The following is a 27,311-nucleotide window of genomic DNA, read 5'->3' as shown; positions in this document are numbered from 1 at the left end:
GCTTACATATTTAATTTCTATTCAGTGCTTATATAATACCAGGACTGATAGAGAATAAACTAATTATGCATTATATAATTGACTGTGCTAAAACACACAATGCTAAATGAAAATACAATATGTGATACATAGAATGGCAGCATGCAAGTGTGAAAAAGGTGTTTGGGGGCAAAAGTTTTAAAATGAAAAGATGCCAAAAATTAGGAATTATTCGGAGCAGTACAAATATGTAGGCTACAATGTGACGAAATGCATGTGCAACAAGTGTTGGTCACAGAGGGGAAAGAAGGCAAAATGTGGGGGGAAACTGCAATGCAATTTTAGGAAAACCTTAAAAAAAAAAAAACTGTGAAAATTAAACAATGGTAATTATGAAGGGATTTTTTTAGGCTATATCACAGCAGGGTTTGCAGGTTTGTGCATCTGGGTGCGAACAACACTCGTTTTTCTTTCATCCAAACACTATCTAGTCCTCTGATCATCATCTTCATGTTTTTTTCCTTGACAGCCTCGGTTTGTGTTTACTCTTCCAGTTCTCCCTATTTTGCATGAGGCAACAGCTGGGCTGTTCCGTGAACGGTCCTCCCTCTTCCTGAGTGGCTTTTCTACTTTTGTCGCACACTGAAAGGGAGCTGCTGTGTGAGTCTAATCAGCCTCAATTCAGTCCTCGGGTCAGGACCTCCACTGTCTGATAGCAGGAGTCACAGTGAGGATTTACACAAGTGTGAGGATCAAGTCAGACTTGGACTCGTTTGTGAAAGTGGAACACCAGCACCGTTTCCCACGGACTAATCTCCCCAAGAGGGCGGGGGTTGGATTTTTTTTTTTAAGGGGTACCACTCATTCACACACACCCCTCCCCAGCAGCATCCTGGAGCAGGTCTTGTAGTCATTTCCACTTTAAACAACAGGTTGAGAGACACAGTTCAGAAGCAGTGTGAAGGCGAGTGAAGCCTATACCATGCCGAGCAAAAGCCAGTGTCTGCGCCCCCGGCTCTGCACGCTGGAGAAGGGGGAGAACGGCTACGGCTTCCACCTCCACGGGGAGAAAGGCAAGACGGGGCAGTTCATCCGGTTAGTGGAGCCCGACAGCCCGGCTGAAACCTCTAGGCTCCGCGCCGGAGACCGGCTGGTGTTCGTCAACGGAGAGGACGTGGAGAACGAGAGCCACCAGCAGGTCGTGTCCCGGATACGAGCCACCGTGGGCCGGCTGGAGCTCGTAGTGGTGGACCCGGACACGGAGCAGCTTCTGAAGAAACACAACATGAAGTGTCTGAAGGAGTATGTCACTGACGGTATCCCGTTACCCTTCGACGAGGATGATGATGATGATGATGATGATGATGATGATAATGAGGAGGAGGTGGTGGTGGTGGTGGTGGCGGCGCAGGACGAGGAGGATAGGGAGATGGACGGGACGGTAAACGGGGATGAGCGGCACGTCAAGGGGGATGAGGAGCGGGAGGAGACACCCAGGGAGTCCACGCCGGTCCCGGAGAGTAACGGAGAAATCCACGTGCACGTCGAGAAAAAGCTGAGCATCAGCTCTGAGAAGGTGAGTCAAAGTTAGAATAAGTTTCTGCAGCTCTTATTTTCAGGTTTCCTTTTCCTCCAGTTGTACACTACACACAATGCTAATGACATTAGAGCCACTAAATGCATCACTGAGGGAGTGTTTTCCTAGAGAGAATAGGTGCTCTGTGATAACATGGATAACATGGGCAACTGCACCCACATGCTGCCAGGCTGTAGGCAGGGTCAGCTGGCTGGACATTTGCTGTGGGTGAGAGGACAAACAACAACCTGGTTCAACTTTGGGGTCAAGAAAAAACTAAACCATGACCCCCCCTCCCACCCACCCCCTGTCAAGTCTGTAAACCTCAAACTGTTGCTCTACTTTCTCCTCTCAGATAACATGATTGTGAGTGTTGTTCTGCAGCCCTCTCAAAGAGCAATCACTTGAAAACGTAAGGCAACGCTGTCCTCTGTTATTACAGTGATGCCACAAGGTTAAGCATGAAGTCAGCAACAATGATGACACAAACACACTTTGAAAAGAAATGGTGTTGTGTGCCCTTCCTCTAGAAAACCGCCATAACAAATATCTAACATTGCTGAACCCTCCACAACAAACAAAAGGAAATAGCGTCTGTTTTTTCAATCTCAAAAAAATGAGTCCCACAAATGAAAATGTTCAACCTTTGATCTTTGTCTGTAAAACATTATGGTTTTATTTTCACTCTGCAGTGGCCATTTCTTGCTGTGCCCTTATTTTCTCCTGCCACGCTATCTGTCTGTCTGCACATGTGTCTGTGTGTGGCTGTGAACTCAGGACCAGGGTTCATTAAAAAGCACTCGAGGAGAAGAGGGTCCTTCCAGTCTGGAACATCTGTGCCCTTCGCTCTATCCTGGATGTTTACTCCCGAGGCTGTTTCTGCTTGTGTCCAGCTCTCCTGTTCGGTACATTAGTGTAGTTGGAAGTGAGTTGGGAAGAAGGGCCACAGTGTGCAGAGAGCCAGCAGCTATCAGAAACAAAGACGTAGAAAAAGACCATCAATGTGCAGCTCAACTCTGTCTCTGTGTGATGGCAGATAGTATAACCACTGTTTGATGGAGGCAACATTGAATAACAATGAAATTGTTGTGCAACAAGGCCAGATTTAAGCTTTTCTGCAGGATGTAATAATGGTTGAACCATAACCAGGATGTTGCTGCTGTTCAGTGTATGTTTTGGAGTGATGATGAGGAGTCAAGTTGGGAGGTATATTGAAGTGATCTCTATTGTGGGATGAATCTAGATATTTTATTTTGGTATATGTAATTTGTGACATAGCTTGAATATTGATCTTGTTCTTTTCCTGGTATTAATGGAATAGTTTGACATATTTGCTTTCTGTCTGATGAGAAGATCGTTAGCACTCCATGGTAAATAGATTGACATATTTTTACCGTCAGACAGAGCCAAGCTAGCTGTTTCCCTCTGTTTCCAGTCTTTGTGCTAAGCTAAGCTGTCCAAATATATTCAGCACAATATCATAGAAGACAAAGAAAACCAGCAAATATTCACATTTTAGAAGCTGGAACTAGAGATTTTTTGGTATTTGTAAAAATTACTTAAATGATTAATCAATCATCAAAATAGTTGTAGATTTAGTTTTGACGAAATGCTTCATTGGCTAATTGATTCAGCTCTAGTTTCTATGCACAAAGAATGTCTCTGTGTGCTTGTTTATCATATTCACATGAATAGTTTTTATTTTCTCAGAGATTTTACCATTTATTCATTAGAACGCCCTCAGTGGTGGTAACAACTAAAACTGTTAAGGATCACATGATGCTGCTTGGCTATTTGTAAACTCCCTCACCTTATGTGAACCCAGCTGTTCAAAGGAAAGCATAATTGTTTTAAGCCATCAACTTGCTAGGGACTGCAGATGAAAATTAGCCAGCATGGCTTAATCTGGCACATTTACATGTAGATTTTGGACTCTGTGCTCATGTTGATTAATGTGCATTGTCCCTTTCAAATAAAGAAATCAAAAAAAAAAGTCTAAAATGCCACATTGCCATTACTGAAGCTTTGGCATTTTATAGGGGGCCATGCACTGCTTCCTTACATCATATTTTTTTCCCCAGCAGGACCTTTTGGAGTTATGTTTCTGGCATTTAAGGGCCACACTTGTGTACTGCTCTTGGGCACTGCTGGGTTATATTGTTTGTCCCAGGAATATACAGCGATTGTTCCCATGTTTACTCTTGATACTCTCCACAGATGGCCTAATGGAGCTGTGGCAGTACAATTCACACTGGCACGCAACCCAGAGGGAACTGGCATCGCAACAATCAATAGCACTCCTAACAATCTCATTTTCACCACTTAGATTTCCATTTCAACAAACTCCCAGAGTTTGACATATGGAGCAAAAATCCAGTAAGAGTCATTCATTTTTTTATGTTAAAGGCGTACAAAACCCAAGATTTCACAAGCTGCAGAAGTTACTTAGAGACAGAGAAAACAGCACAGTGTGAGTGTGTAAATTGGACTCGAGGGATGCAGTTTTAGAGTCTGCTCTTTCTATGTTACAGTCAGATGCACCTCAGGGTGTGTTTTTTTTTCAGTGACTCCACTCTTTCTGGAATTTTCTCCCAACATCCTGTCCAGCATTCCTGTGCCCGAGCCCTGTGGCCCGGCCAATGACACACACACACAAACACACACACACACACACACACAACGTCCGCACTCTGGCTGTCTGGCCTCAGTCTTTGAAGCAACACAAAAGAGAGTTCGAAGAGCAACGCCTGCCCCGGAAACCGAGGAGCCTTGCTCGCGGTTGCCATGGTTACGCTGATGTTGCGTGTGTGTGTGTGTGTGTGTGTGTGTGCAGCACATTTGGAGTGTATGTATGTGTGAAGATGGAAGTAGGCGAAAGTGAGACAGCGCAGGAGAGGTGTGAAAAAGTGAACGATCAGTGACGAAGATTAGAACGTGGAGTGTGGCCCGGGAAGAAAATAGGAACCGCTGTCGTCATAGTGGAACAAAAACACATGCACAAAAGAAAATACTGTACCATCGGTTCCAAAGGTCGTTGTTTTGTTTACCAGGCAGTAAAAGTTTTACTCTGCAATTGTTGATGGCAGTGAAGTAGCAGCAGATGCTCTCTCTCAGCTCGTATTACAAATCTAGATCCATCAGCTCATCCAGAACAAAAACTTAAAAATTATTTCAAGTATTTTTGTGAATGAAGACTTGGGATTTTTTCCTCCATCACTTACATTGGAAGCATGTTAGGATGGCCAGTATGAACAGAAGGAAGCATTACAGCAAGAGAGACCTGTTTCACTGTACATATGGGCACCTGAACCTTTGTTGTAACACAGACTTGAAAAATTGTGAACCTTTCCTTTAATATTAAGATATGCAATTAACAATGATATAACACAGAGAAAAGCGGGAAATCAACATATGAGGTTGGAAACACCTTATTTTTAAAATTCATCTTTGATACATGACACTAATTAAAAACACATGAGCCTACTATATTTGTTAATCAGTATTTTTTAAATGCAAATCAGTAAACTCTATAAAAATGGGGCGATTGTTCCGTACAGAAACAACAAACAGTTTTTCTGGAGCTGCATTTGCTTTTTTCTTCAGTGATTCACACAGATTCGAGAGAGAGAGAGAGAGAGAGAGAGAGAGAGAGAGAGAGAGAGAGAGAGAGAGAGAGAGAGAGAGAGAGTGTGCTAGGGTGAGAAGGTTTTTTTTGGGAGTCTTCCTGAATGGCTGCTGGCTGCTTACATAAGACTGTCCTTAAACACTAATTACAGGAGAGGAAGAGCGCTTGTGTGAGATGAAATTGACTGCAGCGAGATGAGATCTGGTACTAAGTGTTTCTAAGCGTGTGAATGTGTGTAATATCACTGTGTATGTTTCTACAGTAGATAGAAAGAGGAGACTCAGACTTTGTAGATGCCTGAAATGAGACAAGAAGGCGACTTTGTGCCTGTTGGTTGTCACTTCCCTCCTCTAATCTGAGCCTCTAATCTGCACATTCAAATAAAACCTGCTTATTAAAGAGCTGGAGAGTCTCCCACTGCTTTCATCACACATGCTTGGCTTTTTACACTTAAGGGATTTACATAGAAGTGTCCTTTAACTGCAGGGGATGATGTGTTTTCTCTAAACAAATCACCCTGAAGCTGCTTTGTGGGAGGATTCAGTCTATATTTGTATGGTGCTGTCTATCAACAGTGGTCTTTCTAACTGGCTTTCATTGGCTGTCCTTTCAGTGTGTGTGTGTGTGTGTGTGTGTGTGTGTGTGTGTGTGTTTGTCACCTCTAGCAAACCCAATGTTAACCGGGGTTAGGACATTCATATATTATTTCCCACAGTGGCAGATCTTCACTGACCATTAGCAGGAATTATAATTTATGGCACAAGGAAGGGTAACATCACATCCACGTGACAATCTGTGTACTGTCATATCTTTTTCAGCGGGACAGACTTCCTTGAGTTTTCAGAGTTTACCGTCCACATTTATCTGATGTAATGCCTTCAGGAATAGCCTGTGGATACCATTTTCTCTGAATAGAATAAACGTCAGCTTTCAATGATCGTTTGTCATGCATTAGAGAAATAGCCACACCTATAGTAGCTATTTGAGCCAGGATGGTCCGGGGTGTGTTTCTGGCTGCCTGCTGCTGTCTATGGGACTCTGCACAGACCCCAGGACGCTTGCGCTGGTTTCCTGTCATTGTTGTTGGTGGAAGAACCCCCCCCGTCCGCCCGTCATCTTTAATCCTCTTCTCAACCCCCTGGCCTGCACTTTCAGCAGCTCGTAGCAGGACAGTAAAACTACAGCTCAGAGGTTAGAGGCATCGCTGTGTGTCTGAGCAAAAGTAGCAGCTAAATGCCTGCGATGAACAGGATATATGATGACTAAAATGAACATAGGTTGAATAGTCGTTCCAGCGACAGACACTGAATCATGAAAGTAAACAGCGTCTCCAGCTGTGTTTGTTGGTTTGCTTATCATTAAAGCCATTGGGACAAAGCCAGGTATTGTTCTGGCTCTGTTTGGGTAAAGGAGTATGTGTCATTGTGTTTGTCTGCTCAGATATACTTCATAATTCAATCTGATGGTTGCTTGATGTTCTGCTCGTACACTAGGTTTGGACATGTGCTGCATTTGTATTTGTTTTTTGGGGGTGTTTTCATGTTAGTGTGTGTGTGTGTGTGTGTGTGTGTGTGTGTGTGTGTGTGTGTGTGTGTGTGTGTGTGTGTGTGCTTGCGCATGTGTGCGTGCGTGTGTGTGTCACCCTTCCCTTCCCTGCTCTTTGTTGATCGTCGAGCTGTGCGTTTCAGGGGAAATGAAGGGTGTAAGGGGCTTCATTGTTTTTCAACTCAAAGATTTGTGTATTTTATAAGTAACATGTTTCCCTGCACCTTATTTGTTTATGAGAAAGTATGAAAATAGAGATGATAGAAAAGAAGAAAAAAATTATTATTACAGGCCAATGTTGCAAATCAATCCCCAGGCCTGCAGTATTAACCCAATGGCAACATTGGATAAGCATAGCTGTATGCATCAAGGTACTGACTAAATCAAATATCACCGAAACACATCATTGATAATGTTTATTTAATCTACGTCGAAATAACCAAAACCAAAATTTTTTTCAGATTCATCCAGATGTCTTAAAAGCCACATGCAGCGGTCAGACTCTCTCTATTTAGTTGGCACCCCCCTATTTACACAGTAATCTGTCGAGTTTGTTTTTTAGTAACCACCCCCCTACATGTATGTATATTATGGGCGGGAACCTCAAAGCAACTCATGACACAATACTATCACAAAATGTCGCCCAAGATAACAAGACAGTATCGGCAGTGTTTTACCAGTTTCAGCAGTCACGCACAAGTCATTACAACACCTGTTTAACAAAGAGGTGAGGAAAACATAGAAAACAATGAAAACATACTTACTATACCAAAGTGCATAGAGTATTTGCCTTTTTGTAAGTATTTCGTGGCCGTTTCTGGCTTTATATCAGCAGACAGTGGAGCGATGACAGGAAATAAGGGGAGAGGGAAGAGTGGGGAGGACGTGCAACAATGGTCGGCAACCAGACTTCAACCAGAGACATCAAGATTTTATGGTCAGCGTTTTAAAACTTTATAGGCCACCAGGGCAACCCAGTATTAGTTTCATACTGTTTCATAAGTTCATATATACTATTGTTTAAATGTCAGATGTCATAAACTGTAACGTTTTAAGCAAAGAAAGGAGTTCTACATCACAAGTGAACATTATATTGCTCTATTGATTAGGGGCAGAACAAGTAACCAATGATATGTTGTCTTTTTGCAAATCACAGCACTCTTAGTGAAACTTTTTAGTGACGTCCGTCAAAACAACAGCACTTACTGTCCTGTCCCTGCAGCCAAGACCACTGTGGCCTAGGTCAGGGGTGGAACCTGTGTGTGTGTGTGTGTGTGTGCGTGCGTGCGTGATACTGGACTGAGACTCCACAATGCCACATTCCAGTTCCCACTCCATTCTGTTGAAGGTTCACCACCCCGGGCGGACAATGAGCCGGAGGGCCGCGCCCTGCCGGGGGGGGCGGTGGAGGAGGAGGAAATGACTGGCTGCTCGCCCTGAAATAGACTCACCCCCTGCCATCCACCTCCTTTCGCATCGCACAAGACACAGATGCCATACAACCAAGACAGAGAAAATTAATGTACATTTTATGTACATTATGTTGAGATATTTCCTGTCCAGCTAAGAGGGACAAGCCTTTTGCAACTCATCGTTTTACATTTTATATGCACTGAGAAAAATAACAAAAGGCATTTTCCAGTCACCCAAGGAGAATCCATCACACAAGAAAATAGATTAGATAGACATGTTTCCACTAACAGTAGCCTTAATAATGCAACACAACCACAGGGCAGGTTGTGATTAAAGGGCACAACTTTTTCTTGGATGCTAACACTCAATCTTTTGTCCCTGCTAACACATTTGCTTCATTTAGCATTTAGAAACATTTAGGGAAATGTACACAGAAGAAGAGCTACATGAGGAATTTCCTTTAACCTTTGGCTCATTCTTGAATTACAAGAGTGTAGCGTCTATGATTAGACATATTATTTGTCCCTGACTGAAAAGCTTACACAGCACTGGTTATGTAATAAACCACTGATGTTTAACGATTGCTTGTATGCCACAGTGGAAAATGCAATGCTGAGTGTGACTACATCATGTTGTCACTTCTGCTTGAGTTTAACAATGAGGCTCTGACGCCTTTCCCTCTTTCTCACACTGCAGCGCTCTGTGTGTTTGTGTGTGTGTGTGTGTGTGTGTGTGTGTGTGTGTGTGTGTGTGTGTGTGTGTGTGAAAGGTGGGAGAGAAACTTGTGTTAGAGGTTGTTGAGCTGATGCTGATTTCGTGTCTGCAAGGGTGGAGGGTCGGGGACAGGAAGACTGGCCCAAGGAGATAACACTTGTTGACTGTGATAGGATAAAACTGACTGCAGGGTGGACGAACTAAAGATGGAGACCCTTGAGGAAAGGCAGACCCTACTAGCTCTATTTTTGAAAGATCTTTAAAGCGATGGCGAGGCCTCCCTGGTAAATAAGACCACTCCACTTGGTCTTACCAGGGCCTAAAGAGGCTATTGTAATAGGAACCCTCAGCAGAACCTTTCTTTGGTGTCTTTTGTAGAGCCAGTTTGTCCCATCCTCAAATGGTAGGGGGGACAGTAGGGTGCTTTGTTCCCCCCTCCGCCTGCCTCGCAGCTGGCTCAATGGTCCAGCTTGAAATCCAACACCCCCGTCCTGCCTGAGAGAGTGGTGCGCTCCATACACTCAAGAGCACAAAACTTGTGCTGTGGTGGTTAAAAAGGAAGCAGGTTTACATCAAGCATTTATTGAGTCTGTTCTTAAGGCTGTTAATCTCTGTCAAAAACTACACATGACAATCACAAGGACCGGGCAGGCCAATGATTTGTCACGTCACTGAGTAACTGCAGTGCCTGGCACCGTGTCACTTTAGCGGTTATTCTTTACGCTGATCAAACGGGCCAAAGAAGTCACGGGGGAGCTGCCCTCTGTTATTAGAGCGACACGAGGGATGAAGTAAGCAGAAGGAGAAAGAGTGATACATAAAGAGAGGCTGCTTTAGAATACATGTCTGCATGCACAGAGCAGTGTGTGACAGGTTTCAGTTGATGATTTGCAGGACTCGTGAGTTTATCGGACGTTAGACGGTTAAAATATGTCAGTGAGGTGTTGTGTACATAATTATGGGAAATTTCGGCATGTGATCTTTTTTTTCTTTTTCTTTTCCTGGGTATGTGAAATGTGAAACAAAACGAATAGTTGAGTCGGGACCCAGAGCTGTGCAGGAGGCCTACATTAATAGATGTCCTACATATGTTCTCATGTAGTTACACATCAGTCTGTTGGCAAAGCATGGGGAAAATATGAAGAATATGAAGTAACTGGCAAGTTGAGTGGCAGAGCTGCAGCCTCACACTCTCACAGACTGCTCCCTCCATGCCAGAGACTGAGTCGCTCGCAGCCCCAGTGCTCCTCTGTCGAACAGAATCAGCAGAAAAGCCTGACAGATGCAAATCTCCAGTGACTGAGTCAGGGGGTGATAAACATGATGGATGGATATTATGGAGGTAGTTAAGTCTTTTAATTCTCACTTAGAGGGTTTAGAAGATGCAAATCAATCAATCTGGCTTGTGGCACACTCACCCGTAGGCCCCTCGAAGGCAGAAATGAGGCTCCTGTGCTTTTTTCTTTTTGCAGCAATACATATATATGCTGACAATAGATACTTTTTTAAGATGCTAGCGGCATGGCTCTGTGGATGGCAATGCCTGTCTGTTGGTCAATCCACCACTTTGGTCCAGATTGAAATATCTTAACAACTATTGGATGGATTGCTATGAAATGTTTTACAAATATGTACGCTTCACAGCGGATAAATTCTGCTGATTTTAGTGATCCTCTGACTTTAACGATAGCGCCAACATGAGGTGGTGTAAGATAGTATGAGCATTAATTTGAATAATAAGCAATAGCTAGTAATCTCAAGCAAAGATTTTCCTAAAATCCTATTATACTGGATTTGAAAAAAGCAAAAAAAAGCTCCCCATACATGCTGCACAGAGGAGTTGCAGCAGCTGCGTCAAAGAGGCATGTAAGTTGAACTTTGCCTCTGTATCTTATCTATTGATAATCGCAGCTTCCTGAGGAAAACCAGAACCTAAGAAGTCAGAAGTCTAAAACAGGGTTACATTGACCTCTGGGTGGGGAACCTGTGAACTCTCAAAAACACAATGATAAACTGTGTGCTGTAGCAGCAGATGCAGTGAGATGCAGTGAGACAGCTTCAGTGTGACTCGTGACTGCGTTTTGAGAATATTAACACCGGCCCTTGTTTTGTTTCGGAGTAATTGGTATTCAAAGCAATTGCTTACTTGTATTTGCTAAATAATTAAAGTCTGTGCAGGGGAGTTAGAAACTACACTAGCTGTCTGAAACTGTACTTAAAGAAATAAGAGGCTTAACAGCAGCAGCCATTATAGTGAATACAATGGGTACAATAGAGAGAGAAGTGTCTCAGTGAAAACAAATATGATGCAATTCTACTTTCTACACGACAGGAATAGGTTTCACTTTGTTTGGACTGTCCAGTGTTACTTAACTCTGTATGCAACATATTATTAGCTCAGTTGTAAAACTCAGCTGATGGTCAGTTTAAGTTAAGAAACTTTTAAGGGGTTTGTCCACATTTTGGAAAATATTCCTAGACGTTATTTTGTTAGATGAGAAGATCAATACTCTCTTTCCTATTGTGTAAAATCTTCCTCTCGGCCCAGAAAAACAGCGTTTCGAGATTGAACACACTCTCTCAGTGACACAAATTTTCCTTTTAGGAGGGAAGAATGAACAGGAACTGTTGACACATCTTCCTTCAATATGCTTCCCTCTACGCTTGCTCAACTTCCCAACATGAGAGAGAAATTTAAATACTGAACACACCCAAACACATGCACAAAAACACAGATGCACACACACACACACACACACACCATGATGGGAAAGGAGGCTTTCATTAGATAGCATGTAGAGGATGAAATGGGAGCAGGGAATAAAATAACTGTATTTGACATCTAATAAAAGAAGCCCGGCATCAACAAGCCACTCTTAAAAATGATGGCTAACGTGACCACGAGTCATATCTGATACGCATTAGCTGTTTTTCCCTGTAAACAGTCAGAAATAGTGATAATGAAGATGGTTTGTGGTATTTGAGCATGCCAAATAAGATTTCATGCCACAGTGAGTGTGACTCATATTATTTGCTTGATGGTCCCGGAATCCTTTTTTTCATTATTTGAAAAAAATCAAAATGAGTCGATGATTTTCACAGCCTAACAACCAAACTAAATCTGAGGAAGCACCACAAGCAGATGAATTAAGAAGGGAAGTACTCTAAACAAAATAAAGAGCTGACCTCAGGGCAAAGCTAAGCCTGTCTGCAACAAGTATTTAGTGGTACTCTTGTAAAGCTTTGTAAGTTAGGGAACACAGATTTGTGTGTCATTCAACAGCAGATAAGTTCAGTATGAGTGTATGTGGAGGAGTATTATGTTGTCAGTTTGTTATTTACAGAACGTCCCATCAACGTTCTGCGATTGTATCTTTGATGTGCCCAGTTTATTTGCAACTGGCAGCTGTGTTTGTCAGATTTCTGCTCTAACGTTGCGGAGAACTTACATTGTATTTGTTGTTACTGCATGAAACACACACACACACACACACACACACACACACACACACACACACACACACACACACACAAACACACACACACACACACACACACACACACACACACATTTGACAAGTAGTGGGTCCTTGGTTCCTCTCCTGGCTTGTGTGTGTTCAGCAGATTCCACAGATTACAGACCCTCGTGGAGATTCTTCAGCCCTCCACTCCTCTCCGACACAAACCCTCCTCTGTTGTCCCTGCCAGAGCCTCTCTCTCCCTGCAGAGGGACGCTTAACGTCAGCCAGAGCACACGATGAGTGTCAGAGAGTCTAGTGAGAGTCTACTCAGTGTTTCATCTGCTTTCGGGTGTCTAACACTGGGCACATGAACTGAGTAATGATAGATCATGGAGTGTGTTACAGAGAATGAGAGCTCCCTAAGTTCTTGCATGAATCTTTAGTGCTTTACTCTGCCATCACAGATAAAGTTGAAGACAGAAAGCTCTGTGAGTTAAAGCCAGAGGGCCCTATCTTGCACCCGGCGCAGCACAAAGCCCGACGCAAGTGTCTTTGCTAGTTTAAGACCGACACAGTTGTCAATTTCCCGTCCAGAGGCCGCGTCGTTTAAATAGCAAATGCACCTGCGCCCATCTTTGCGCCCATTTGCGTGCTGGTCTTACAGGGAGGTGTGTTCAGGTTAATTCGACGTATTGCTATCTTGAGGCAGCGGGAAGTGATCGTGCCATTGACCAACAAAAACCTGGTCTAAAGTCAATAGCGAAGCATTTCATTGTTATTTTAATAGTGAATTAGTAAAATGCGCCTAGGCTCGTGCACAGCGCGCGCACACTATGCTTGTTACACACACACAGGGAAGCACAGCAGCACACAAACATGCAAAAGATTACAAATAAAAAGATTACTGTGCACATCTGCCATCATAATAGCAATGTGCCAAGGTACAAACGCGCCTGGCTTTTAAAGGGAATGGGAGATGACACTCTGATTGGTTCATTGCATGTTACGCCCAAAACACACCTACGAATTAATGAAGACACTAAGTACCACACTTTTGAACCATGCGCCCGGCGCACGGACCCTTTTTTCCGCCGTCAAACTAGCAAAAGTGGATTTGGACACGCCCTAAACGCACCTGCGCCATGCGCTTCACGCCGTGTGCTTAGATCGTTAAAATAGAGCCCATAGTGCGCAACTATTTTATATTAATGATCGTCCGTTACATTCAAGCCATTACCAAATGAGTTGATACAAAGCTAATTAAGACTATCAGCTCCACAAAACTCTCTCTGTATTTCTCAGTATGGCTTTATTTACAAAACGGCGACTTTCGCATCGGTGCGCGATCATCGAAGGCTTGTATCATGTGGATGCACCGACAGTGTTGTTGTCATTACTTAGAATTCCTCATGTGGGCGACAGAAACTACGCACTATAGTTTTAATTCCAGGCTTTCAGAAGAGAGAATGTCAGTAATAAGAACAAACATTAAGCTAAACCAACCATTAACAAAAAAGAATGAAAGACAGTCTGTACTTTGGATTTTCATTAAAAGGACTCGTAAAAGAAGGTGGTTTCACTTGAAGTTTGGGTGTAACACTTGAGAAAGTGAAGGACGTGCAATCAAAGACAATCCCTTTTGTATAATCAGTTACCATTATGATGAAACTCTGGCTGTAGGACTCTTATCAGGAGCACATCTGACCTGCAGCATAAATGTTCAGCACACACTCCAGCAGCTCAGCAGGCTCTTGATGGACACAAAGATGAACAATCTGCATGATGATGAGAACAGACTGCTGTTAGCCTTACATGCCATTACATTTTATGTTTTGTATATCTGAGCAAATGTGCGACACTGTGTTGTATTTTCCATTATGTTTTTATTCGATGCCATTACACATATGAGAACCTGTTTTGAAGGAAGTTTAAAGGAATACTTTCACATTTTGGTTTCATGCTGAGAGTTAGATGAAAAGATTAATACCACTCTCCTATTTGTCCAGTATATAGTATATATAGAAGTAGGGCAGGGCCCGTTTAGATTGGGCCGATTTCTTGACGTTCTCGAGAACCGCTCATCTGATCGACTGCACACTTGGACTTTGGTCCTCAGCAATATATAGTGTATAATCGATTGGATTAATATTTCTTCACAATGCGAATGACAGTCATACATGTACACAGGCATAGTTATGGAACATCAAAAATCCGAAAAGGTTACTTTTTCCGGCTTAGTCCAGAGATGCTCTGTCCCAAATGTGGTGAAGATCGCTTAGAAGGAGTAGGAGGAGTAGCGAAAAAACTGATTTTTAAAAATGGCAGAGAATCTATCTAGACGCAAATGGGCGTGGCTTTTATGGATAGATCCTTCTGGATCCATAGAATCCAAGTTAAATTACGTTGGAAGGAAATATTCTTAATAATTAATTAATAAAGTCTTTCTTAAGAAATACAGTTTCCAGTTCCATGTAAATGTCATTTGGAGCCACTACAAAGTTTACAAAGCGTGTTTTTTTCCCCGGATGCCTTACTAAGAGAAAAAGGGAAAAGTTGATTCTTCGCATCTGGTTGGGTGTTAGCTTAGAACACTGCAAGTCTTAAATAACAATCACTCATTGCTTGTGTCAAGTTGTAAACGAGAGAAAATGTTGAGTCAGTTATTATAATGACCACAATTGATTTATGTCCACTGATGTCAGTCTTTTATGTAGAAAGTGAGTCAGACTTATTTCTAGAGGTTGTTCATTGTCTTCGAGTGTTCAGTTGACAGATATGGAGGGAGTGTCAGGTCAGATTTGACCACACTGACAAAGATTATCTTGACCAGTGCTGCGTCTCCTGAGCTCTGTAGCTCCTGTATTTTGTATTTTCACCTCTTTGATGACAAAGCCATTAAACCCCCTTTTCTAAATAAAGAACCTGCTTCTTCCACACAGCGGAAGGGAGGTTCTGGGGTTGAGCTAGAGTTTTTTCCTGGATGACAATACAGCTTTAACTCTTCCTGCCATCCCAGAGTGGGACTGGACAGGACTGCATGGGGCGAGCGGAGGCGGTCAGAGGTCAGCGCCCAGTTTCCATTGTCCTCCTCGGGCCCTGGAGTGAGCAGGGCTGCGGACCACACCGGAACCGGTTCCTTCCTTATGGCCAAAGCAGCGCCAATCCCCCCCCCCCTCCCTTAATTCTCCACAAACCTTCCCAGCAGACCTCCAATCACATGCCTCCAAGACCCTCTTCCTTCCTGGCGAGCACTTTGGAGTCACGTGGAGTCAAACAGCGGCTTCAGTTTACACACAATTGTTAATAACATACTGCACAACACATCAGCATGCAGCAGCCACCTGTATGTTCAACCTCGGCTTTATATTCATGGTTAATGATTCACTGGAGCTCTCCGTAATCTTTGTGCCTCTTGTTCTTCCTGAATCCATGGTGGAGATATTTTTAAAATGCTAATGTTCTGGTTTATTGATGCATGTCACATAACAGTGTATTAACATACTGTATCTGTTTTTCTCTCTTCTGGGCTCTTCCAGGAGGTGTTGTGCGCTGAACTGCGGCCACGTCTCTGTGTGATCCAGCGAGGGCCAAACGGATATGGCTTCAACCTGCACAGTGAGCGGGCGCGTCCGGGCCAGTACATCAGAGCTGTGGATGAAGACTCTCCAGCAGAGAGGGCAGGCCTGCTGTCCAAGGACAGGATAGTACAGGTACTGTAATAAGTATGAGGATGCAGTATGGTGTAATAAAATAGACATTATTGTTCTGGTGAGTTGATCTTCTAGCTTAGAAACTCCTTGAACAGGCGGGCACATTTTTGTCTTATGTAAGAAGTGTTAATGTAAGTCCTTGGCAGTATTAGTAAGTATTTACTTTTCAACTTAATAGTTACAGAGTCATCTCTATGAGAAGTAACTGATTAGATACACAAGAATATCCGTCCTGATTAGTCTGCCATACTTCCGCTCTAAGCAGCCTGTATTCATTTTTTTTAATACTTGGATAAAAATAGAGAAGAATGGCGTGGTGTGTAATCAGGCCTCACCTATAAGGTATGAAAGAGAACGCTGTGTGAAAATGTACCCAAAGTACTGTCACAACTGTCAAAACAATTCCATGATCAATAAAAATACACAAAGCTATAAATACCAATTTAAAATGAGTGTTACTCCTGGTACACACTCATGTTACCTTGTAGTTGCATCATTGCCATCAATGATTGGATGCTGAATACCAGGTCTTCAAATATGGATTAAGACATTTCATACAGTTTTAGGACAAAATAGTACATAGTACAAAGTACATAAAGTATATAATATAAGTAATATAAGTACTAGTCTATATCCACGACGTTCCACTTCCGGGATTGCGCTGGTGCAGCCGGAAATTCCGCCAGATGTCCCTCCTTTCAGCCAGATGTTACCTTCCGCTTTCTTTGTGTCGGAATTTTAAACTTGGGTCGATTCATGTGGACTATGGTTAACTGCTCCTCAGATCTCTGCAGGGTAAATTCAACAGCTAGCTAAACTATCTGCCGAATCTGAGTTTTCTGTTGCACGACTAATACTACTTTTGAACGTACACGTTCCACCAAAACAAGTTTCTTCCCGAGGCTATTTTGCAGCAGCACCGTGCCTCTGTCTGGGGCAAAGCGCGCCCATGACGATTGTGATTGCCAATAAACCAGAGCACGTTTTTCTCCCATTCTGAATTGCTGTGTGGACTAGCCAGAACGTCCTCCTCAGCGCTGTGGAGGAAGGCCTAATGCGAGACTATATAAGTACAATCAGCCTGGTCTCACAGAATTCCGTGAAATGAGCACAAACTGTTAACACCGCATAACGTGGTGGTGGCATGGAATGTGTGAAAATTCTGTGAAAAACAATGGCAATGTAAAGTCCATGTGAAGATGACGTAGCATTAGGAGCAACTACGGTAGCGAGTAGTATGAAAGCCCGAAAATCCACGTAGGGAGGTTGGTTGGGATGGTGGATGGGTCAAACACAGGACTTTCACCCAGGAGACCGAGATTGTGTCCCATGTGTCACGTTTCCTAAACCCAACCGTAACCGTCCCGTTCTTCTTTTCCTAAACCCAACCGTCCCGTTGTTGTCCCGCGTGTCATGGAAACGTAAGCCCACCCACGACCTTTTCCTTAACTTAAGGGGCCGTGTTCATTTCACGGAATTCTTCAGTGGGGCCATCACGAAATTTTTTGCGATTCCGTGAAACTGACACAGATTTTGAGTTAAGGGGCATGTTCATTTCACGGAATTCTGTGGGATCAGGTTGGTACAATACATAGAAAAGGTTTTATTTTAAAACAGAAAAGTAATCTGACTTATCCAAATCCACCCCCAAAATATTCTCCAGTAGTATCAACTAGGCCTTCTGGTAGTCAGAAGTGGTCAGGTCTTTTTCCCAAAGTTAACTGTGTTTTCAGAGGATTGTGTTGTGAACTAACAGCCGCTGTGTGGGGTCTGAAATCCCCCAGAGGAATCTGGTGTAACTGTCACTGTGGGCAGCCTCACACTGGAAAAATCAGCTTCTTAACTGGTCTGGGGTCAGCTCTGCCCACCTCATTTTTTTTTTTTAGTGTACACTGGCAGAGAGATGTGATGTGTGTGTAAACAAAAACTAAAATTACAATGTGAATTCCTGCAATTTCCAGATCACAAAGTAAGATGTAAGATGCTCAAAATAAACTTCAGACAATTCTGGTGAAAACAGCAAGTGTGTCATTAAAATATTTGTTCAAAGTTCTGACGTTTTGAAAAATAGTCATTATGATACTGTTATGCTCAACAGCGACAACATTTTGAGCTAATGTATGAGAGACACTGCTGTACCTTTAAGCCTACCATAGGCCACATGCCCACATTTGTATTGTCCTCTAATAGACCATTAACAAAAACCTTGTGGTTGGAATATCATGCAACCAACCATACATCCACTTATTCTTTAGCAGAAGCAGAAGACACACAATGAATTTGTCTAATACATTATTTCAACACATGGTTAAATCAGAGCTAATGAATAATGATCCTTCATTCTCTAAGTGAATGATGATAAGAACTAGAGTGAAATGGAAAGGAAGAATAAGAGGAGAAGGAGGACAAAAAGAGGACAGAGGGATTAAAAGTGCCATAGAGATTGGGGTCTGTAAGAGAGTCTAGCGAGGGCTTTCCAGTCCCCCAGAGGGCCCCAGACAGCCACACCACCCACTGAGGAGCGGGGCTTTGTGGGGAGCGGACAGCCATTGTTACTGCTGTTACTGGCCAAGCAGCTATTGTCCAGCTTCCTCCATGGGACTGGCTTAGACGTGCAGGTCCACCCTATGACCTACACACACACACACACACACACACACACACACACACACACACACACACACACACACACACACACACACACACAGACAGACAGACAGACAGACAGACAGACAGACACACACCCTTCGAGACATTTCTCACATGCTTTCCCATGGTGATTTTATTCTAGAACACTCAGCTGGTGTGGGAGTGAGCCACCTGACATGTTGAGTTAAAGTACCACATGTAAACATGGTGGTAAAAGTCGATTTAAAGAACAAAATGAAAAGAAGAAATATTTTTTGGTATTGAGCATGTTATTGTTTTGCAAGTTAGTGGTTGAAAGAATGTGTGTGTGCATGCGTACGTGCGTTTTCCGTGCAGGATTTCCTGCCCTGGAGACAAAGTGATAATATTGAGAAAGAAATCCTTGACAGTGATAAAACAGTTTGTTCACTTCTCTGGGAACAAAGACAAGACAGCTCCCTTCCAAAAAAAGAAGAAGAAACAATAGCAACTTTTTATTTATTTTGAAGTTTAGTTTAGTTTATTATAGGATCCCCATTAGCTGTGCCCTTAAGCACAGCTACTCTTCCTGGGGTCCACATTTAAAAACATACATCAAACATTACAGTCCACATAATTTAACACATTTAAATACACACATGAAACATTACGCAGGATTGATTGGAAAAGCCAGGGTAAAAAAAATAAAAAAATGTTCTCCTCAGGTGAACGGTCTGTCAGTAGAAGGGAAGACACATTCAGAAGTCGTGGCCGTCATTAAAGCCGGTGGGAGCGAAGCACGTCTGCTGGTGGTGGACCCTGACACAGACGCCTACTTCAAGAAGTGCAGAGTGGCCCCCACCTTGGACCACCTCACTGGTAAGAGGAACCACACACACACACACACACACACACACACACAAAACGATTTCACCATCAAGAGGCAGCACAAGTTCAACTGCAGTCGTCTGGCAAGGACGGAGTGAATGACTGCAATTAGCTCGTAATGTTTCACTCCAGGTTCATTGTCAGTCGCAGTTATAGACATGTTGTAGACACTAGAAGCCGCCTCCTCCTGTCCTCCTCTTAACTCTTAACAGATTAGAAGTCTGTCACACAGTTGCTTGGCTCTCTCCTCCTTAAATTCTTTCTATCTCTCTCTCTATCCCGCATGACTTTTTTTTTCCTTATCTTTCTGTCCCTGCCAAGAAACGCAGACAGAGACAGAGACGCTGAGCCACTTCCTGCCCCCCAGTCCTGTGGAGAAAGTTAATCTTTTAGACATAAATAGATCAGATCAGACAGATCAGAGTAACAGTGTTGCTTGTGAAAGGCTCCAATGCTGATCTTTCTCTCTCTCGCAAAGGTTTAATATCTCAACGCAACCTCACACAAAAAAAAAAAAAATTCGAAAAACGTCACCTTTTTGCGATTTTCTGGATGTTTCAGCTGCATCCCGTGGCCTTAATCAGCAGATGAAGTTTGTTCAGTTGTCATGGAGACCTTAAGTGTGAAATTTCAGTCCTATGATAACTCCATCCACTGATGAAGGCCACGAGATTTTGGAGCCCCGAAAGCTCCAAAAAAACATCCCATAAGAGGATCATTGTCTAGACTTCTTTGTCAAACAGATTTTTCAAATGTCATGAACTTTCAAGATCAATAAATGAATACATGACTGATTCAAGGGATCCTCTTTTTGCGACCGTCTCTCCAAATCCACAAACAGGTCAGATATGGTAATCCCAGGAGCTGGTAGGGGATTCAGTGCCTTGCTCAAAGGCACTTTGACATGACGCAGGTCCTGGTATATCTACCACAGCCTCCAGGGGGAGCCCTAGTACAGCCTGTGATTTAGTTTCTGTGTTTGAGGGCTGTCCCTCCACAGAAAAAGATCCTCAGGCAGGTTGTGAGTGTGTGTGTGTGTGTGTGTGTGTGAGTGTGTTTGAGTACCGCTCAGATGCCTCATGTAAACATGCTGCTGCCAGTTGTTGGCATGGCAACAGTTGGAGAATGGGGTTGTGGGAGGGGGGAGATGCAGCCCTCTGTATCCGAGACAGAGGAAATAGATTTTTCTTCCGTTAATATTTGTCGATGTTTTAAAAGAATGTTTCCATTTATGAATAAATTAGGTAGATCTATCGGTAAGCATGTGGGTGACTTGTCCTGTGTTGTGTACTTTTGTGCGATGAACCACATAGGGGCAAAAGAGAAACTGAACTGCCTTCACTGAATGAGAGGCAGATGTTTCATAATTTCCTGGACTCTCAAACCCTCCAGTGTTTCAGTCAAAGATTAAAAACTAATAGATTCCAGTGAGGTGTTTCCCAGGTAACTGCCTGCACTTCACATGCTGCCCACTCAGAGGGCACCTGCCTTCAGTGACTTTTAACGTCATCTCACTCATACAGCCTCTCCCTGATCAGCCCGGCTGGCCAGCAGCTTTGTTTGGTTTCCAAGGCGCTCACTCCAAGTGGCCTCTCAGCCTGGAGCTGGAGCTGTATTGGGACTTGGAGAGGCTCCTCTCAGACTCAGGGGCACAAACACACACAGAAAAGACCTGTGGAGGACTCTAATCTCAGATTAAGTCTGGAGGGCCGGCTGCTATCTCCAGTAATAATCATCACCAGCTAGAAACACTTTTTCAGCTGTGCGGAGGATCAGAGGGATGGAAGGTAAGAGATGTGTCGGACCTCTGTGATGAGTTACCACATCTCAAAAATGAGGTTTGTGTTCAAACATGGCTATATGCCAATGAGGAAAAACTGCAAGGAAACTTTCCACTACAGCTATCTGGTATGTGGAGAGTCTGTGGATGCATTGGAGGATGGGGAGGAGGATGAGGGGAGGTATAGAGCACCAGGAGGAGCCCCATCTCATAGAAGATGAACCATCTGTGAATAATAGATGATCTGCTCACACTTGCGCTATGTAATAGAGTAAGTGTTGGTGGAATGAAAGGTGAGCTGCAGAGAGACTCTTGATCTAGCAGAGGGGAGCTGATGGTGCAGGACTGAAGGACTGCAAGTATCATGACATGATATGAGTCCTGACAGACAGGGGAAGAGTTGTATTTTTGGGGTCCAATGACTGATTCTTGTGTCATTTTCATGCCTACAGGTCCGCTGCCTGAGCCTGTGATTAACGGAGGAATGGAGGGGAAGGTAAGATTACACCAACAGCAAATATATCACAGAGACAAATTATGCAGGATGACACTAAAAAGAGTGTAGAGCTATCATTTGGTTTGGAGATCTGCTTTAGAGTGAAGACCAAAAGTGGGATTTAAACTTTGAAGTGTGTGAAGAGCTGTCGGTCGCCCACAGCAGCAACTTCCCTCTTCTCTGAAGGAGCCTCTCCTTCCTGACAGAGAGGAGGACAATAATAGTTCTGCTTTGAATACTCTGTAGCTCTTCGTATGGCACACAGACCAGCAGGCCAAGGTCACACAGGGTTCCAAAGAAACACGTAGCATTTTGGCATTCAGGTGTGGTTTGCCACATCAGAGAACTGAGACGCTGGCGAAGTGAGTTATTAATCACAGAGACGTGTACTCGACGGACTTCCTGTGATTGTCTAACCGTTCTGGCATTCATTGTATGGTGCTTTGAGGAAAACCACACCCAGCTAGTACTCCATTAACTTTAAATTATTTGAAAATGTTGAAGGACATATTGTGTATACAAAATAAAAATCCGCCAGTAGATGAAGTGGCTTGACCCAGAGTTTATAGCGTTTTGTATAAAAGGTATATTAAAACTAGAAGCAATGAAGAATGTAGCAACTTCATGTTAATCCTGCTGACGTATTTGGGCGTAATCCCAATGAGACACACTGGCCACCACTTACTGTAGGAGGCAAGTGCACTTACTCACAGACTTAAAGGAATAGTTTGACATTTTTGGGAAATACGCTCGTTATATCTTGTTTGTTGAATCTGTACAAAAACTGAAGTGGAACTGTGTGTTCAGAGAGAATGAAAGCGAATTTCAGAGGCAGCGCGATTCCATACAAAGTCAATTGTAGGATTCAGTTAGACACAAAATAACGGCAAGATGCGTCTGCGCGATTTGAAAATGTTTCAACGTGAAAGAAACAATCTTGCCTGTCCTGGAGCTTCATGGTGTGCTTTTTGGTTAGATGCCTGAAATGTGAAAACATCTAAGTATCATGAACTTTTGTTTGCCACAGAGCTTATTTTCTGCTATAATCCAAAAGCCAGTTGAAAAAAATCCCATTGGCCTTTTTGTCGAGGGGAACCAGGCCGATGCCAACTTACGGTTTAACCTACAAAAGTGCGTCATCTCTGCAACACTATTATATGCTTCATAAACCTACAGGGACGAGAACAAAAAAGGAGAAAGACTGGAGGGAAATAGCAGAAAGAACACCCAGTCACGCTCCCACTGGCACGGTCTGCGCGTCCGTTTCTAGCTTTACATCACAGCTAACGTTGTACACTTGGTACATTAGCTGTTTGGCGAATAAATACCAATGAACAGCGGCGGTCAAATCACACGAATGACGCAAGGCGAAAATATGTTTCACTTTTTGTTTGGACAAACCTTAAAAATGACAAAAGACTATTTTGTTATGGTTATGTGACAGATATATCTTGGTTCTGAGACTCCAGGATGTTACTGCTCTCAGCCAAGAAATAGTCCGACAATAAAAGCCTCCGCAAAACACAAAATTGTTGTTTTTATACTTTTTTTTAATACACAAACAACTCATAAGAAGTTAGTTGGAGTTTTAGAGGTGCTGGTGAGTGCATTTTGTTAAACGTAGTTGTTGCTAAACTAAGCTACAGTAAGTGGCTGCAGGCTGTAGCTTCATATTTGAAATACAGACGTAAGAGTGGTATAAATATTCTCATTTAACTCTCCACCAGAAAGAGAATAAGCTTATTTCCCAAAATGTCAAACCATTGCTTTGAAATCCTGTACTGTATAGTCCAACAAACACAAGCTTTATGTATGCGTGTGTGCTTTTCTAACCTCACAGGAATGCTTTTTAAGTGTCTCTCATGTTACCAGAGTGTCTTGTTCCCAGGTGGACACGCTAGACTTGGATGTAAAACAGTGTTGATAAGAAAGAGATAGTTCCAGACTTGTATGAGGACACTAAAACACCAACTAAAAGAATCTATTGTGCCAACCGTGGCTGCCTTTCGCTCAGGCGTTTGGCCAAACACGCAAGGGCAAGTGAAGCCTGACCGGGGCTTCCCGTAGCTCAGGGACAGTATGTGCAGCAGTAAAGTTACATGAGGGAGGTGGGGGTGGGGGTGCCAGAGGTCAGGGAGAAGTCGTGAGGTAAAAGATGCGGTCTTTAAAGGGTGGTGGGTTGGGGTGGGTTCAAAATCCATTTTGTTTGACAGGAGACATTAATACTGAGTTTACAGGAACTTAAAATACCTCTTCCTGCAACCTTTGCAACTCATTCAAACTAATACAAAACGCTGGGGGCAAGAAATAATCTGAATCAAATGATGAGCAATGCAACCAGGTAGAGAAGCAGGATGAGTTTCTCAAATTTCACCAGTCACCACTCTTACAAAACAAAGTTTAAACTGCTTTTGCTTTCTCTCCGAATATATTCCAAATCCCACAGATGTACTAAATACCTCTTATTTGTGATTCCCACATCACTAAATTAGCAGACGTGTTTGACCGTAAAAACACTAAGAAGGAAGCTCAAAACACACCATTGATTTGTCTTACTTATTTACATATACTTCCCAATATTTATCTTTTCTTAAACTAATTATGTGTTAGAGAAACACTTCATAGGTGCCTCTACCTAAGGTACACATGTACTCAATAGAAAAACCCAACTCAAATCCAAGGTTGCCCCCTTGTGGTGAGGTCTGGTGCTGCACCAAGGCTGGGGAAAAAAAAAAGAATAGTTTTCCAATCACACTTGTTGAAATGTACAGTGATATGACTGCCTTGTAAATGTTGACCATGTTAATAAATGTCTATATTTGTATTTGTATTGATTTGATAGTATAATAATGAAGTGATGCTGAATCTTTGTGTTCCCAGGTGAATGGTAGAGGGGCCAAAGAGGCAGAGAGGGACTCGACGCTGTCAGTCAGTCCTTCTCCATCCAATGCCTCGTCCAACACCTCGCTCACAACCCCGCCCGCTAACACCCCACCTGAGGTACGTCTCAGGAAATGTCCTGCAGCACAACAACTTTATATGATTTTTTTTTTTTAAACAAACATAATGTAACATAATTTGTTCCTGTTTCTCATCAGAGTTTCATCGCAGACGCCATCCCAGCACTCAACCTGTCCCTGCAACAGGTCAAAGAGCGCGCCCACCAGAAACGCTCCAACAAGAGAGCCCCGCCCATGGACTGGACCAAGAAAAATGAACTCTTCAGCAACCTATAGGACACCTCAGCTCACCACACACACACACACACACACACACACACACATACATTTACACACAGATTTTATAGTGATTACAAAGAGACATCATAAAGATATTTTTTATTGTCATGACATTAAGAGCAGTTTAACTACTGGCATCGGACAAATCAAGCCTGTAAAATATAGTATTCTTTTTATTATTACTCTTCATGTTATTATAAAACAGATATTATATATGTATAATGTGCTACTAACAATGAAAAATGCATATGCCAATGAGAGAACTGGACCATGTTGACAATGTGTGTGTGTGTGTGTGTGTGTGTGTGTGTGTGTGTGTGTGTGTGTGTGTGTGTGTGTGTGTGTGTGCGTGTGCGTGTGTGTGTGTGTGTGTGTGTGTGTGTGTGTGTGTGTGTGTGTTGGTGTGGGTGTGTGTGTGTGTGTGTGTGTGTGTGTGTGTGTGTGTGTGTGTGTTGGTGTGGGTGTGGGTGTGGGGGGGACCCTGACAGTCCCTGCTGGCCAGAGTCTGGTGCCTGTGGAAACCAGGAGGAGTTGATCGTTATGCTCAGTTTATGGCAGTGCTCCTCTGTCTGCTTATCTGTCTTCTTTCTACTAACACTTAAAACATCATAGTGTCTTCAACAACTTGAGTTAAACCAACCCGACAATCAGTTAATTAATATCTCTAGTTTACCTTTTTATTAGTTTGTTGGGATCAAACATCTGACTTTCAGTTTACACGTTAAAGCCTAAAACTTCCTCACTGATGGCTTTAAACTGGAAAGAACTGTTTTAAATATGGTTCTCTTATGTATTGGTTATGTCTCTCTCATGTATATTTTTTTTTACATAAATTCCACTCTCTGAATTGAAAACGAGTTCAGCTTAATCGTTTCTTGCAACAGTACTATCCACACTTTGTCTGAATACATGATATCATCTTTTATTAAATGTGAACTACAGTTTATTATGAGTAACTTATACCGCGCTCACTTTGCTATCCCGTCCACTGTGAATGGCTGTTCAGTTCACATATGGAATATTTTTATTGCTCCTGGAGAAATGAGATTTTTACACATTTCTATCAATGTCTTAAAAACCATAATTATGTAACTTTGAGATGATGTATTTCTAAAAAATGCCTGTGCTTCACTAGATTTATTGCATTTGTCCACTATTGAGAGTAGGGATTTTTCTAAATGAATGATTTAATTATATGAAGAGTTTTGTTGTAGCTTATGTGTAAGAGGTAAGCAATTGCTATACTGTAATAAATCGGTCATCACATCAACATCATCCAGTGAAGTTGGTTTTTATTCAGTTTTGTGAGAAAAAAAAGTCTCTGGCATGCTATAGAAACTTAGGCCAACGTGTGTGTGTGTGTGTGTGTGTGTGTGTGTGTGTGTGTGTGTGTGTGTGTGTGTGTGCGATAGTACTTCCGTTTTTCATGAAAAATATTTTTTGCTCAATAATTCAAAAGGCAGAAAGGAAAATAGTGAAATATGATAATAATCTCTGAATGTGGCAATATGTTGTTCTACACAGTTCATCTTACAGTGATGCATGGTATCATAACTTGCTTTATCAAACAATAATATCCACACACAGCACTACATATATGTAGTATGTTGGTCAATACTGCATATGTAATTAAAAGCATTGCATCAGAGATTTAATTAACTCTGCACATTAATCTTTGCAGTCATTTAATAATCCGAACATTTAACTGATATGAACACGCTTCATATGAACAAAGCCCAGTGCAACAAGTTTGAACTTCACTGTGTGTACATGTTTCTGTACAGATGATTGGCATTAAAGCAGCTACAATCACTACTAGGACAAAGTCGCTTATAATGATGAAACCATGCTTCGGTTAACATTTAGGGACCCTCATCATGCTACCGTTGAAGTTTGGTGATATTTTGAGCCTTTTTAGTGGTATAAATAGCGATTTGTTTTTACTTTCCCTGTGCCCCGAATACTAGCGTTGTAAGCTAATCAGCGGTCCGCGCTAGCTTCTTTCAAGCTACAAACACATTCGATTAGCATGAAAACATGTCCCAGAGAACGATCGAGTGGGTACACATCTGTTATTAACCCCTAGGTTCGTTTTGCACCCGAATTGTCCTTTAATTCACTGGCAAATTCTTTTTTCACAGGACTCATGCTTGCAGTTGAGTGTCTGTGCTCCTCTTCTGTCTTTCAACATGTCACTGTCTCCAGCAGCTGTCTCTTTCTATTGGCCTCGACCTTTCTGCTCCTCTGTTTTCCTTCTAGCCCTGCCATCACAATCACA

The 27,311-nt window shown here is 42.7% G+C and overlaps 1 protein-coding gene across 1 annotated transcript; it reads left to right on the top strand.

The window, feature by feature from the left end:
• Positions 1 to 604: 604 nt before the first annotated feature.
• Positions 605 to 26,308, top strand: slc9a3r1b (SLC9A3 regulator 1b). The gene is made up of 6 exons (XM_031321084.2): positions 605 to 1,555; positions 15,850 to 16,023; positions 19,356 to 19,509; positions 21,751 to 21,794; positions 24,675 to 24,794; positions 24,893 to 26,308. The coding sequence occupies exons 1-6, from the start codon at positions 962 to 964 to the stop codon at positions 25,028 to 25,030; spliced, it is 1,224 nt and encodes a 407-aa protein (XP_031176944.2). The 5' UTR covers positions 605 to 961; the 3' UTR covers positions 25,031 to 26,308.
• Positions 26,309 to 27,311: the final 1,003 nt, after the last annotated feature.

The sequence above is a fragment of the Sander lucioperca genome, chromosome 21 (genome assembly GCF_008315115.2).
Source record: "Sander lucioperca isolate FBNREF2018 chromosome 21, SLUC_FBN_1.2, whole genome shotgun sequence".
NCBI lineage: Eukaryota > Metazoa > Chordata > Actinopteri > Perciformes > Percidae > Sander > Sander lucioperca.
The sequence above is the reverse complement of the archived record's forward strand: the minus strand, read 5'-3'. Positions and strand labels throughout refer to the sequence as shown.

What these genes read in the sequence shown, in the direction of transcription:
- slc9a3r1b (XM_031321084.2), top strand. Translation starts at nt 962, where the DNA reads ATGCCGAGCAAAAGCCAGTGTCTGCGCCCCCGGCTCTGCACGCTGGAG. An exon ending in CACCTTGGACCACCTCACTG is followed by an intron (nt 19,510 to 21,750) that starts GTAAGAGGAACC and finishes TCATGCCTACAG; the next exon opens with GTCCGCTGCCTGAGCCTGTG. An exon ending in ACGGAGGAATGGAGGGGAAG is followed by an intron (nt 21,795 to 24,674) that starts GTAAGATTACAC and finishes TTGTGTTCCCAG; the next exon opens with GTGAATGGTAGAGGGGCCAA.